This window comes from Salvelinus fontinalis, chromosome 11 (assembly GCF_029448725.1).
Source record: "Salvelinus fontinalis isolate EN_2023a chromosome 11, ASM2944872v1, whole genome shotgun sequence".
In the NCBI taxonomy this organism is placed as follows: domain Eukaryota; kingdom Metazoa; phylum Chordata; class Actinopteri; order Salmoniformes; family Salmonidae; genus Salvelinus; species Salvelinus fontinalis.
Window position 1 is genome coordinate 22,582,418 of NC_074675.1, and position 15,788 is coordinate 22,598,205.

Below are 15,788 nucleotides of genomic sequence, written 5' to 3' on the forward strand. Positions count from 1 at the left end.
TTTGGCTCTCGCCTTCTGTAAGAAGAAGGCGACTCAATTACCACCCCATCGACGGGGGGATTGTGCGATAAATCTCCTGGTAGACGCAGAACTTCCCAGGAGTCACGTGTATCCTCTGTCACAGGAGGAGACGGCGGCTATGGAAACATATGTCTCCGAATCCCTGGGGCAGGGATACATTTGGCCCTCCACTTCACCTGCCTCCTCGAGTTTCTGTGAAGAAGAAGGATGGAGGTCTGCGTCGGTGTATTGACTATCGGTGTATTGAGTATCAATCAGATCACGGTGAGGTACAGCTACCCGCTGCCTCTCATCGCCAGTGCGATCGAGTCAATGCACGGGGCGCGATTCTTCACAAAATTGGATCTCAGGAGCGCTTACAACCTGGTGCGTATCCGGGAGGGGGATGAGTGGAAGACGGCATTTAGTACCACCTCAGGGCACTATGAGTACCTCGTCATGCCGTACGGGTTGATGAATGCTCTATCAGTCTTCCAGGCCTTTGTTGACAAGATTTTCCGAGACCTGCACGGGCAGGGTGTAGTGGTGTATATCAACGACATTCTGATATACTCCTCTACACGCGCCGAGCATGTGTCCCTGGCACGCAGGGTGCTTGGTCGACTGTTGAAGCATGACCTGTATTTCAAGGCTGAGAAATGTCTGTTCTTCCAACAGTCCATCTCCTTCCTAGGGTACCGCATTTCCACGTCAGGGGTGGAGATGGAGAGTGACCGCATTTCAGCCGTGCGTAATTGGCCAACTCATACCACGGTAAAGGAAGTGCAGCGGTTCCTAGGGTTTGCCAACTACTACCGGAGGTTAATATGGGCTTTGGTCAGGTAGCAGCTCCCATTACCTCACTGCTGAAGGGGGGACCGGTGTGACTGCAGTGGTCGACTGAGGCGGACAGGGATTTTGGTTATCTGAGGGCTCTGTTTACCTCGGCTCCCGTGCTGGCTCATCCGGATCCCTCTTTGGCGTTCATAGTGGAGGTGGGCGCGTCCGAGGCTGGGATAGGAGCCGTGCTCTCTCAGCGCTCGGGTACGCCACCGAAGCTCCGAGCAAAACTATGATGTGGGGGACCGGAAGCTGTTAGCTGTCGTCAAGGCTCTGAAGGCATGGAGACATTGGCTTGAGGGGGTGAGACACCCTTTATTTCATCTGGACTGACCACCGCAATCTGGAGTACATCCGGGCGGTGAGGACGCTGGGCGTCTGTACATTTCGTCTGCTGTCTGCAACCGGTTGATCTATAAGGCCCACACGTCACCCTCCTCTGCCCAGAGGGAAGTTACAACCTCTACCCGTTCCACAACGGCCGTGGTCGCACTTGTCGGTGGACTTCCTGACGGATCTTCCTCCCTCACAGGGCAACACCACGATCCTGGTCGTTGTGGATCGGTTTTCTAAGTCCTGCCGGCCCCTCCCTTTGCCCGGTCTCCCTACGGCCCTACAGACTGCGGAGGCCCTGTTCACTCACATCTTACGGCACTACGGGTGCCTGAGGACATAGTCTCTGATCAGGGTCCCCAGTTCACGTCCAGGGTATGGAGGGCGTTCATGGAACGTCTGGGGGTCTCGGTCAGCCTCACCTCAGGTTTTTACCCAGAGAGTAATGGGCAGGTGGAGAGAGTAAACCAGGATGTGGGTAGGTTTCTGCGGTCATTTTGCCAGGACCGGCCGGGGAAGTGGGCGGCGTTCATCCCCTGGGCAGAGATGGACCAAAACTCACTCCGCCACTCCTCCACTAACCTCTCCCCCTTCCAGTGTGTACTGGGGTACCAGCCGGTTCTGGTGCCTTGGCATCAGAGTCAGACCGAGGCTCCTGCAGTGGACGACTGGTTCAGGCACGCGGAGGAGACCTGGGACGCCGCCTATGTTCACCTCCAGCGGGCCGTGCTGCGCCAGAGGGCCAGCGCAGACCGTCACCGCAGTGAGGCTCCGGTGTTCGCACCGGGGGACCGGGTCTGGCTCTCGACCCGGAACCTGCCCCTCCGCCTGCCCTGCCGGAAGCTGGGGCCGCGGTTTGTGGGGCCATTTAAAGTCGTGAGGAGACTGAACGAGGTTAGTTACTGGTTACAGCTTCCACCCGATTACCGTATTAACCTCTCGTTCCATGTGTCTCTCCTCAGGCCGGTGGTGGCTGGCCAGCTCCAGGAGTCTGAGGTGCGGGAGGTTCCTCCTCCGTATAAACAAATACTTAGCAATTGGAAAATGACAGGAGGAAGCACACCTTAAATGGCGACATCATTCGATGGTGCAGACAGTTTTGCATAGGAAAATGCCTATGCAAAACTCCGTTCGCTCCATACTGGATATGAGGCGTCGGGCGAGGGGTCTTCAGTACCTCGTGGACTGGGAGGGGTACGGTCCGGAGGAGAGATGCTGGGTCCCGGTGGAGGACGTTTTGGACCCTTTGTTGCTGCGGGAGTTCCATCTTCGTCTGGATCGCCCTGCACCTCGCCCTCCGGGTCGTCCCCGAGGCCGGTGTCGGCGCGCTGCTGGAGCCGCGCGTCAAGGGGGGGTACTGTCACGACTTCCGCTGAAGTCGGTCCCTCTCCTTGTTTGGGCGGCGTTCGGCGGTCGACGTCACCGGTCTTCTAGCCATCGCCGCTCTACCTTTCATTTTTCATTTTTTCTGTCTTGGTTTTCCGCACACCTGGTTCACATTCCCTCATCTGACTAAATGTATATTACCCTCTGTTCCCCCCATGTCTGTGTGTGGAAATGTTTGTTTGTTACGTGTGGTTCGCATCAGGCTGGTTTGCGCCGGGTATGTGTTTGACCCGTGTGTTTTGTTTATTGTACCGTTTGTGTACTTTACTTTTATCGCTGTTTTCCTTGGGCATGAATAAAGTGTGCCTGTTATCACCCATCTCTGCTAGCCTGCACCTGACTTACCTTCAACCAGTTGCGCACATCGTGACATCAATACAGAACCACTACCTTTCCATGTCCATTTCATCTGTGTGTCAATAAAGTATCCTTGTATGTAACTCTGAGGTTACTTTATTCCCCTCTTACCAGGGGAGGTGTTAGCGCAACCTGGTCTCAGAGCATTTCGTATTATTCTGTATGTATATCAGAGACACTCCATTTAGTATGGTATGCTATGTTTTGTATGGTATGTATTAATTTGTGCATGTCCATCAACTATTTCGTATAATATGTTACGAATTACAATTAATATTATACTGTATGTTACGAATTTGCAAAACATACAATGTTACAAATTTGCAAAACTTGATCAATTCTAGCTCGGTGGCTAACATTAGCTAGCTGGCTACCCTAAGCTAGGCTATGGGTTTAGGCTTGAGGTTAGGGTTAAGTTTAGGAGTTAGGTTAAAGGGTTAAGGTTAGGGGAAGGGTTACCTAAAAGGGTAGGGTTAGGGTAAGTGGTAGCTAACATGCTAAGTAGTTGCAAAATTAGCTAAAAGTTCCTTTAAAAGTTGCTAGGTAGCTAAAATGCCGTGATGAGATTCGAACTCGCAACTTTTGGGTTGCTAGATGTTATATGCCAACCCATCCACCCCGACCAAGCACCTTACTTTTGTTTTTGCCTTAAGTAACCATCTGTCTTGTGTAAACACACCAAAACGTAACATATAATTGGAAATCGTAGTGTTCTGGTCCCCGGATTTACATTTACTATGCCTACGTCTAGTCTATGAGACCAGGCTGGCTAGTGGGTCACAGATCAGCCCAAATGGAGTCTCTCTCTTTCACTCTTAGGTGTGGTGCTGCCTCTGGATGCATGTGCCTATGTGCTACTGGGCCTTTGTCATCCTGCTGATTAAGAGGAATCTAGTCTAGTGCAGCACTACTTTTAACAATAACCATGTGCTAGGTTAAAGGTTATTTGTCTCAACAACAGTTGTTTTAAGGAGTTGGTGTTGTTTTCCTCTCTTTTTTCCCTGTATTTCCATTATTATTATGATGATGATTACAACTATTACTGTAATGAACATTAGTCACCACTTGGTGACAGCACAGAGCTAATGTGTCGTGTCTGTCAAAATATCTGATCAAAAAGAGACTCACACATCTTTTTCTGGCCCAAAGACTAATTGTTGCATGAGACATTCAGAATGTGCTTGGTGTCCTTTTTCATGTTTGCATGCCTGTCTCTTTCCTCAGTTCTTGTATCAAACACTAAATATGAACGCCATATTGTTAGCTCATCCCAACTTTTGATAGACTCATTCAATTACACAATACAAGTATTTTCTCTCTTTGCTCTGTCATCGTTGTCTCTCCACCTCCCACTCGTTCACACCCCAGACTCCTTCATCACCTCTTTCTCTCCTTATCCAATCATCTTAACCCACCCTTTCACTGTCTCTCAATTCTCCAGATCGTCAGTAACACACTCAACAGTCTAAACTTTCATCCTTTAGGCATCAGAAAACGTCTCACATGAACCATTATGTATACGGGGGCTGGGATTAAAAATACAAATGTAGGACAAAACACACATTACGACAAGAGAGACACCACAACACTACATAAAGAGAGAACTAAGACAACAACACAGCCTTGCAGCAACACAACATGAGAATAACACGGTAGCGACACAACATGGCGGCAGCACAACATGGTAGCAGCACAAAACCTGGTGCAAACAGCACAGGGCAAGAAGGTAGAAACAACAATACATCACACAAAGCAGCCACAAGTGTCAGTAAGATTGATTGAGTCTTTATATGAAGAGATGGAGATAAAACTGTCCAGTTTGAGTGTTTTTTGCAGCTTGTTCCAGTCGCTAGCTGCAGCGAACTGAAAAGAGGAGCAACCCAGGGATGTGTGTGCTTTGGGGACCTTTAACAGAATGTGACTGGCAGAACGGTTGTTGTATGTGGAGGATGAGGATTGTATTAGGTATCTCATAGGGGGGAGTGAGGCCTAAGAGGGATTTATAAATAAGCATCAACCAGTGGGTCTTGCGTTGAGTATGCAGAGATGACCAGTTTGCAGAGTATCATGGAGTGCAGTGATGTGTCCAATAAGGAGCATTGGTGGCAAATCTGATGGCCGAATAGTAAAGAACATCTAGCCGCTCGAGAGCACCCTACCTGCCGATTTATGAGTTACGTCTCCGTAATCTAGCATGGGAAGGATGGCCATCTAAATCAGGGTTAGTTTGGCAGCTGGGGTAAAAGAGGAGCGATTACGATAGAGGAAACCAAGTTTATATTAACCTTAGCCTGCAGCTTGGATATGTGCTGAGAGAAGGACAGTGTACCGTCTAGCCATACGTATTGTCTTATAATAAAACACGTGTAATGTAAGATTGTCTGAGAGAGAAATCATATTATCTCATGGAATTTTAGAATTCGATGAACATAAGGACATCATGGTAGAACAGTTTGGGGTCAAACGCTTCCATAAATGGGGTGAGTGTGTATGTATTAGAGGATCACTGGAAAGACTGGGGAAGAATCTTGCATCCAACAGGCCTAGCTAAACCACAGGTCGGCGTCAGTCACCTCTCCCCTAACTCAGGCCTTTGGGTAAAACTCTGCACTTGACTAGGACCATGTCTCTGTCTGTCTCTGTCTCTTGTCTACAGACCACCCTACAGGGCCTGTATGTGGTGGTGTTGGCAGAGTCTCTGAGGGGAGGATTCTGGGTAATCAGGGTGTGTGTGAGCGCAAAACAACCTCAGAGATAGCCATGCTAGCAACTGAACAAAAATATAAACGCAACATGCAACAATTTCTAAGGTTTTATAATGAGTTACAGTTCATATAAGGAAATCAGTCAATTGAAATGAATTCAATAGGCCCTAATCTATGGACTTCACATGACTGGGCAGGGGCGCAGCCATGTGTGGACCTGGGAGGGCATAGGCGCACCCACTGGGGAGCCAGGCCCAGCCAATCAGAATGAGTTTTCCCCGCTAAAGGGCTTTAATTACAGATAGAAATACTCCTCGGTTTCATCAGCTGTCCGGGAAGGTGATCACGGACGATCCCGCAGGTGAAGAAGCTGGATGTGGAGGTCCTGGGCAGGCGTGGTTATACGTGGTCTGCGGTTGTGAGGCCAGTTGGACGTACTGCCAAATTCTTTAAAAAGACGTTGGAGGACGTTTATGGTAGAGAAATTAACATTAAATTCTCTGGCAACAGCTCTGGTGAACATTCCTACAGTCATTATGCCAATTGTGCGCTCCCTCAAGACTTGAGGCATCTGTGGCATTGTGTTGTGTGACTAAACTGCACATTTTAGAGTGGCCTTTTATTGTCCCTAGCACAAGGTGCACCTGTGTAATGATAATGCTGTTTAATCAGCTTCTTGATATGCCACACCTCTCAGGTGGATGGATTATCTTGGCAATGGAGAAATGCTAACAGAGAAATAAGCTGTTTGTGTCCATGGACAATTTCTGTGATCTTTAATTTCAGCTCATGAAACATGGGACCAACACTTCAGATGTTTTATCCGCAATATTGTAGTTGTTATCCCATAATTTCCCCCAAGTGATTCCCTCCATTATTGGAGCCACCTAAAAATACACAGAGTCTAACTTTCTGCCCTAAGAACTTAATGCAATATTTTGATGTAAAATGTATGTGTTGTCTCCCCCAGTGTGAGTTACAGCAGACCAGTCCAACCACAGTTCGATGATGCTGATGATGAGAATGACGAAGATGATGTCGTGTGTGTGTGTGTGCGTGTGTGGAGTAGGTGACTCTTGCTGTGGATTCGAGTTTCTTTAAGTGAACCTCATCCCTGATAATGGAAACGCAGGACTATATTTGGAGGGGTGATGTCACAAGTGGTTGACGGTGAAGCCTATATCTGTGTGAGAGTGTGTGTGTGACAGTCTAAGAAACCACTGACAGTAGCAGTGTCTGTCTTTGGAACCACTGACGATTGGGTTTAACTACTGAGGGTGAGTTAACCAGACTATTAGGATGCATATTTGATCTGAGAGACATGGAGACCAGGACACTATACTATCCCAAGTCTTTTTCTCTCTTTTCCCTGTGTGGTTGAGGGTAGACTGTTGAGTGGCTTGTCTGTTTGGTGGTCTTTGTTTTGCATGGTACGCTGTTCTACAGAACTTTTACTGTTTCTGCTGTCATTCTATTCTAAAGTGTTCTAGTAGCATAGACTGAATATTTGATGGGTGTGGGTTACATTATTCACAGGCATGTGCATCCCTCTACTTTCAACAGCGTGTGTGATTATTGACTTACCATGTTTTGTTTTCGTGCAGGGATCCCGTGTGCACGATGTATTACCTGAAGCTGCCCGTGTTCCTTCTCGTGCCTCTCGTGCTGCTGCCATGTGTCGCCACCCTCCCTAGCAACAGGTGAGAGCGCAAAGCTGCCTCAGTTATTTCCGTTATTTCTGAGTGTCACTTCTGTGATGTACAATTACAAGTGTCGTGCAGTGTCGCCCAAAGTTCAATTGTCACTAGGAAGTGGGTTTAATTTGGCATGTGAATTAATCACTCAACTGATATAGCACCGGTTTTAAGTTGTACGTAATTTGGCACATCCATCTTGAACCGTAAGAAATCAATTAACGACGTGCGTAATCTAACTCTACAACCGGCTAATGACATTGATGAGATCATTGAGACGAATATCCATTGCAATCGTGACATCCGAGAGGTCGGGTTTTGTCCTGCCAAGGCAGAGACAGGAATATGTGAATCGCGTAAAAGTGATCAAGTTCGCACTGGAGGGGGACTAGTGGCCACTCCATTGCGCCCTCGAGAATTGAGCTGATGTTTTAAAGTGGGCATCAGTCACCGGTCGGAGTGACGGTTTGGCTCTTTCCTCATCCTGATTCAGGTACTTCACCTCATCTAGGGAGCAAGAAAGCGCGCTACCGGACAGAGAAGGCTGGCTCGTGCCCGGGATCGTCTCCAACCACTACCTCGGCCTCATTGGCGCGCGGCTCCAGAGAGGGCTCACATCTGTCAACAGGTAAGGTTGCACCTTATTTATTGATTTGTTGATTGAGTGCAATTGTTGATAATTTTGCGGACAAAACAATGTAAAATAATCGAGTTGATTAAACTAATTATTATTTAGTAAATGGATCCACAGCCTTTTTTTAATTAACTCAACTCGTCAGTCAAAATATGCTGAAATATTATCTGAACTGAACATTGTTAGTTGGCCCAATTTAATGTTGATTTAAGAAAAATCTAGGTTAGGGACACCCACACATTCAAATAGAGCTTTTAACATGCAATGTTTTCAACCTACATATTTGACACACATTAACATACACTTAATTACATTGTGCATGTTCATACAGTAATTATTATTCAACATGTCCTCAGCTGGGATTTGAACTTACAACCTCTTGGTTCACAGAATTCCTATCTTCCTGCTATGCCGCCATCTATAAATGAACATGCACAATGCCATCATGTATGTGTGAAATATGTAGGTTAAAAACATTGTACGTTAAAAGCATTGTGTGTGAGGGTGTCCCTAACCACATTTTTTCTCAAGTTAGAGCTCAGTTTGGGCAATCTCATTTTTTTTAGTTTAGGTAACACTTTGACTGAAAGTTCAGTAAACAAAACAAAAGGCTGTGGAACCAGTTTCTAAATCATTATTTTTCATAGTGAAGATTCATGTGGATCAGTTGAAATTTGTGGGGGGAATCACCTAATATTTCAATTTATAGTGATAATAATATTATAAATAAAATAAAATAATAGTGATCTTAATAATAATAATAGTTTATTGCTATTACTATTATTGTTACTAGTAGCTGCAGCAGTGATATTATCATATTAGTATCATATGGTGGCTATTTTTATCCACTTAATATACAGTATGTCTGGTAGGCCAATAACTTTGCTACATTTTCCTGATCTATACCACTCTATAAATGTTTCGATAAGTAATGCATAATTTGTTCGACATATTGGATTCATTTCTTGCTGTCCTCCGATATCCCATCAGCCACCACATAGAGAAAAGGAAGTGCAACACGGCTACCTGTGTAACCCAGCGACTGGCCGACTTCCTGACCCGCTCCAGCAACACCATCGGCACGGTGTACGCCCCCACCAACGTAGGCTCCAGCGCCTACGGGAAACGGGATCTACTGCAGCCTCCCAGCTATATGCCTCTCTAGTGACGCATGGGTTCAAAGCCCACTGATGTAGGATATGCTCAGCTGAAATGACCACACCACCATGTAAACAACAAGGATGGTTATGTATCATTAACTTGAGTTTTTGTTTCTTTTATGAACTTCAGAAAAAAAACAGTGCCTTTTGGTATAGAATAATAAAGAAGTATGTGTTACACAAATCAAACTAGAGGCTGATGAGATACTAGTCTCTGTTCTGCGAGCCCAACTGGTTCAACTCAACACTAACCCCACCATGGCATGTAAATTAAAAACAAGTCAAAGGTAAACGGGTGCATAAGGCATATAAAATACAAGTTTTGTCCTTCTGTTTGACTGTTGTGTAGGTTATTTGTTTTTGTAATAAAGTTGAAAGATTTTTAAAAGTCGCTGGTTTCACTGCACGTCATTAATAGTTTCAGCCATGCAGATACAATGTTGAGCTCTTTTATAACTTAAATGAAGCATTAACTTATGATGTACAAACCAGTATGCTTATGAATACTCATAAATGCTTTATAAATTATAATTAAATGGTGTGCTCATGAATGAAAGGCAACATGTAGACTCAATGAGGCATTACACGCAGGCATACAGTATAGTACATGAGTTACTCAACAGATACATGTACTTTCAGGTATTGGAGGGGAAAGGTGTGACGCACTACATTAACCTGTGTTTGATTAATGCCATTCCCAGTGGGAGCAGAAAATTACACCTGTATTCCACTGCTTTTTAACCCAGACATGAGAGGATATAAAAAAAGTTAATTTAGCTGATGATGCCATACACAGACCAGCCATTAAGCCCCCAAACATGGCTGACACTGTGGGATAGGGGTCAGAGGTGTGTCAAGCTATTCATATGAATAACAAGCATATAGCCTACCTCTAGGATAATGTACATCAAGAGTAGTCAATTAGACAAGGGTAATTCACATCATGGAGATGTTGTTGACGCACAGCAATACTGATTTCCGATGAGAGTCATCTATCTGTGACAATATCCCAGATGACACTTTGAACCTCTCTCTCTCTCTCTCTCTCTCTCTCTCTCTCTCTCTCTCTCTCTCTCTCTCTCTCTCTCTCTCTCTCTCTCTCTCTCTCTCTCTCTCTCTCTCTCTCTCTCTCTCTCTCTCTCTCTCTCTCTCTCTCTCTCTCTCTCTCTCTCTCTCTCTCTCTCTCTCTCTCTCTCTCTCTCTCTCTCTCTCTCTCTCTCTCTCTCTCTCTCTCTCTCTCTCTCTCTCTCTCTCTCTCTCTCTCTCTCTCTCTCTCTCTCTCTCTCTCTCTCTATCTATCTATCTATCTATCTATCTATCTAATAGGCCCTTCTGAACAGCTCATAGAAATGTTGTAAATAGGTATGAGGTCCAGAAATGAATGAAAACACATCAATATCACAGCAGGGAGGGATATAGTATGCATGAGTGAAATAACCAATTCAGTGTGGCTATAACACCTTCAGGCACCACAGGTTGAGCATACGTTTGTAAAATATAACCATAAGTAGAGAGATGCTTTTCAGGCCATCTTCGGTCATTTGCCTCAATGGCCATTTAATATACAGGCAATTCAAGTTGAGATGTGCTGCTCTGTTCTGGGCCAGCTGAAGCTTTTCTAGGTCTTTTTTTGCGATAAAATCAGAGCTTACAGGACTTGTTTGGTTGCATATGATGTTAAAAAAGCAGAGCATCTCTTCAGCACAGACAAACCTCTCCCCATCTTTACAACAATATAATCAATATGCCTTAACCATGACAGTTTACAATCTAAGGTAACACCAAGAAGTTTAGTCTCTTCTACTTGCTCTACAGCCACATTATTCATAACCAGATTCAGCTGAGGTCCAGTACCTAGAAAGCGATTTGTGCCAAATGCAATGTTGATGTCACAGTGTGTTGTTGACATTTCATGCCTAAATTTGCCAACTTTGCCAATGAAATAGTCGTAAAAAAAGTGGCAATATCAAAAGGTTTTGTAATGAATGAGCCCTCAGATGCAATGAAAGATTAAGTTGAATTAGTCTTTCTGACCATAACTTCATTTAAAGTACTCCAAAGCTATTTTCCATCATATTTTATATAATTTATCTTAGTTTCATAATAAAACGTTCAGTTTAGTCCCCTAATTTCTCAATTTACAATATTTCTCTCAACCATACAGTTTTCAAATACCTTATCAATCCAGGGGGCCTTTAACAGTCAGTTTCCTAATAGGTGCATGCTTATTGATAACTGAAAGTAAGATTTTCATAAATGCATCAAGTGCAGTGTGTCGGGATGCTCCTCATTAGACACATCAGGCTACCAAATCTTACTTACATTCAACATAGGAAAACCTTGTTAATGATCTTTATACAATATTTTAGGCTCAGCATTTGGAACCTTGGATTTTCTGGATATAGCCACTATATTATGGTCACTACATCAAATTAGTGTGGATACAGCTTTAGAACAAAGTTCTGCAGCATTAGTAAAGATATGATCAAAACACTTGTATGATGTAGTTCTGTACTTTTTGTAAACACACTGGTAGATTGATAAAATCTTTATCTCCATGGATTGTTTGAGCTAATTCCATCAATACTGTTGATAGTGTAGCCTATTACTCCATTTTTTTTAGAAAAAAAAATATATATATTTCACCTTTATTTAACCAGGTAGAACAGTTCAAGTTCTCATTTACAACTGCAACCTGGCCAAGATAAAGCAAAGCAGTGCGACAAAAACAACAACACAGAGTTACACATGGAATAAACAAACATACAGTCAATAACACAATAGAAAATCTGTATACAGTGTGTGCAAATGAAGTAAGGAGGTAAGGCAATAAATAGGCCATAGTGGCGAAGTAATTACAATTTAGCAATTGACACTGGAGCAATAGATGTGCAGATGAGGATGTGCAAGTAGAAATACTGGTGTGCAAAAGAGCAGAAAAAAAACAAAAAACAAATATGGGGATGAGGAAGGTAGTTGGATGGATGGGCTATTTACAGATGGGCTGTGTACAGCAACAGCAATCGGTAAGCTGCTCTTACAGCCAATGCTTGAAGTTAATGAGGGAGATATAAGTCTCCAACTTCAGTGATTTTTGCAATTCGTTCCAGTCATTGGCAGCAGAGAACTGGGAGGAAAGGCGGCCAAAGAGGTGTTGGCTTTTGGGATGACCAGTGAGATATACCTGCTGGAGCGCGTGCTACGGGTGGGTGTTGCTATGGTGATCAGTGAGCTGAGATATGGCGGAGCTTTACCTAGCAAAGACTTATAGATGACCTGGAGCCTGTGGGTTTGGCGACGAATATGGAGCGAGGACCAGCCAACAAGAGCATACAGGTCGCAATGGTGGGTAGTATATTGGGCTTTGGTGACAAAACGGATGGCACTGTGATAGACTGCAGATGTATACAGAATGGTGTCGTCTGCGTAGAGGTGGATCAAAGAATCACCCACAGCAAGAGTGACATCATTGATATATACAGAGAAAAGAGTCGGCCCAAGAATTGAACCCTGTGGCAGACTGCCCCATAGAGACTGCCAGAGGTCTGGACAACAGGCCCTCCGATTTGACACACTGAACTCTGTCTGAGAAGTAGTTAGTGAACAAGGCGAGGCAGTCATTAGAGAAACTAAGGCTGTTGAGTCTGCCGATAAGAATACAGTGATTGACAGAGACGAAAGCCTTGGCCAGGTCGATGAAGATGGCTGAACAGTACTGTCTTTTATCAATCTTGGTTATGATATCGTTTAGGACCTTGACCATGGCTGAGGTGCACCTGTGACCAGCTCGGAAACCAGATTGCATAGCGGAGAAGGTACGGTGGGATTTGTGATGTTCGGTGATCTGTTTGTTCACTTGGCTTTCAAAGACTTTAGAAAGGCAGGGCAGGATGGATATAGGTCTATAACAGTTTGGGTCTAGAGTGTCTCCCCCTATGAAGAGGGGGATGAGCGAGGCCGCTTTCCAATCTTTGGGAATCTCAGACGATACGAAAGAGAGGTTGAACAGACTAGTAATAGGGGTTGCGACAATGGTGGCAGATAATTTTAGAAAGAGAGGGTCCAGATTATATGGCCTAGCCCAGATGATTTGTAGGCATCCAGATTGTGCAGCTCTTTCAGGACGTCAGCTGTCTGGATTTGGGTGAAGGAGAAGCGGGGGGGGGGGGGGGGGGGGGCTTGGGCCAGTTGCTGTGGGGGGTGCAGAGCTGTTGGCCGGGGTAGCCAGGGGGAAAGCATGGCCAGCCGTAGAGAAATACTTACTGAAATTCTCGATTATTGTGGATTTATCGGTGGTGACACTAGTCTCAGTGCAGTGGGCAGCTGCTATTATGCTATTATTCTCCATGGACTTTACAGTGTCCCAAAACTTTTTGGAATTAGTGCTGCAGGATGCACATTTCTGTTTGAAAAAGCTAACCTTTGCTTCTCTAACTGACTGTGTATATTGGTTCCTGACTTCCCTGAGAAGTTGCATGTCGCAGGGACTATTCGAAACTAGTGCAGTGCGCCACAGGATGTTTTTGTGCTGGTCAAGGGCAGTTAAGTCTGGAGTGAACCAAGGGCTATATCTGTTCTTAGTTTTACATTTTTTGAAAAGGACATGCTTATTTAAGATGGTGAGGAAAGCACTTTTGAAGAACAACCTTGCATCCTCTACTGATGGGATGAGGTCAATATCCTTCCAGGATACCCGGGTCAGGTCGATTAGAAATGCCTGCTCGCAGAAGTGTTTTAGGGAGCGTTTGACAGTGATGAGGGGTCGTCGTTTGACCGCAGACCCATAACGGACACAGGCAATGAGGCAGTGATCGCTGAGATCCTGGTTGAAAACAGCAGAGGTGTATTTAGAGAGCAAGTTGGTCAGGATGATATCTATCATGGATTTGGGGTTGTACCTGGTAGGTTCCTTGATAATTTGTGTGAGATTGAGGGCATCTAGTTTAGATTGTAGGACGGCCGGGGTGTTAAGCATATCCCAGCAGTCCGATATGCTGGATAGAGCTATTATAGATGCTGAATATGTCACGAATCCCGTTTCCTGAGTCTGTTTTTTGCCTGTGTTCTGTCCTGGAGTGTTTTTTCCGGCGTCCTGGAACGCACCCTGTCTGGTTGCCTGGCAATGTAGCCAGTTGGGAGAGTTCTGATTACCCGCACCTGTATCCCATCAGCTATCTGCACACCTGGTCCTGATCATCATCTCTCCTCTTCTTAAGCCCGGACCTGACATCCATTCCCTGCCGGATCGTTAGCCATGAACAGTATGTTGTGCCCACGAACCAGCCTCCAGTTGATAGAGTTTGGTTTATTTTGTTTTGTTGTTTTGTACGTCTTGCTTGCCTTTAACTTACCTCCGTTTGTTCTGTCTACAGCCATTCACCCGGAACCCATATCCCATCCCTGTCTGCTCGTCGCCAGTTTTTGTTTATCCCTTGGATCTGCCTATCCAATCCCATCATAACACCTCCGCTGCCCGCTCCACCACCTGGAACTATCTACCTCCACGTTCTCCTTTATTAATAAATACTCACCATCTTCATACTCACCTTGTCCTGGTCTGCTTCTGGGTCCAATTTTGGTAAACCCTGACAGGATAGAGCTATTAGATGGATAGAGCTATTATAACCTACCAGAGCATTTACAAACAGAACAGGAACTATATCTTTATTGATCATATCTTTAATAATGCTGCATAACTTTGTTCTAAAAATAGTTAGGATGGAGCAGAGAGGAGAGGCCCGTTCATTATAATGTCACATCAGTAGCACTTCACCTGTGATATACTCCCACAGCGTAATTATACCAGACAGCTAATGGAAATGTGTTTTCCCATCTAATGTCAGATCACTTCTCTTTTAATAATCCCAGCATTTAAACAACACCCCAGACTCTGACATTAGCCCTTAATCGAACATGTAACAGCAGTCATGGATATCTGGCTGGCTATTATATCTCACACACTTTTATTTATCTCTCACCCTGGCGTGAGTGTCTACACAATTGCATATCAGGAGGGTCAGAGGTTATGGTCCCTTGTCACAGGGTAATTAACATGCTCGGCACATTAAGTCGATTCTACTCTGTCTGGATGTAGAAACGTAAGTATGTTTAACTCTGATTAGTATCACTAATTGACACACGGGCACACAAATAAGAGTATGATGTCTGATTGGTGATGACATCTGGTGAGATGTTTCTTTCTGTCTGAACTCTGTAATTGTTTCCAGGGACAAGAAAAACATTTCATATACTTGAAGAAACATTCAAAGTTCTTGAAATTTTCCGTATTGACTGACCTTCATGTCTTAAAGTAATGATGGACTGTCGTTTCTCTTTGCTCATTTGAGCTGTTCTTGCCATAATCTTCTGTATACCACCCCTATCTGGTCACAACACAACTGATCGGCTCAAACGCATTAAGAAAGAAAGAAATTCCACAAATTAACCTTTAACAAGGCACACCTGTTAATTGAAACGCATTCCAGGTGACTACCTCATGAAGCTGTTTAAGAGAATGCCAAGAGTGTGCAAAGCTGTCATCAAGGCAAAGGGTGGCTACTTTGAAGAATATCAAATATCAAATATATTTTGATTTGTTTAACACTTTTTTGGTTATTACATGATTCCATATGTGTTATTTCATAGTTTCCAGTTATTCCAGCTTCAACTTCGACTCATC

The 15,788-nt window shown here is 44.6% G+C and overlaps 1 protein-coding gene across 1 annotated transcript; it reads left to right on the forward strand.

Annotated features, from left to right (window-relative positions):
* Nucleotides 1-6,760: 6,760 nt before the first annotated feature.
* LOC129864803 (calcitonin gene-related peptide 1-like) lies at nucleotides 6,761-9,500 on the forward strand. Its single transcript, XM_055937090.1, has 4 exons — nucleotides 6,761-6,898; nucleotides 7,226-7,321; nucleotides 7,809-7,943; nucleotides 8,940-9,500. The coding sequence occupies exons 2-4, from the start codon at nucleotides 7,242-7,244 to the stop codon at nucleotides 9,112-9,114; spliced, it is 390 nt and encodes a 129-aa protein (XP_055793065.1). The 5' UTR covers nucleotides 6,761-6,898; nucleotides 7,226-7,241; the 3' UTR covers nucleotides 9,115-9,500.
* Nucleotides 9,501-15,788: the final 6,288 nt, after the last annotated feature.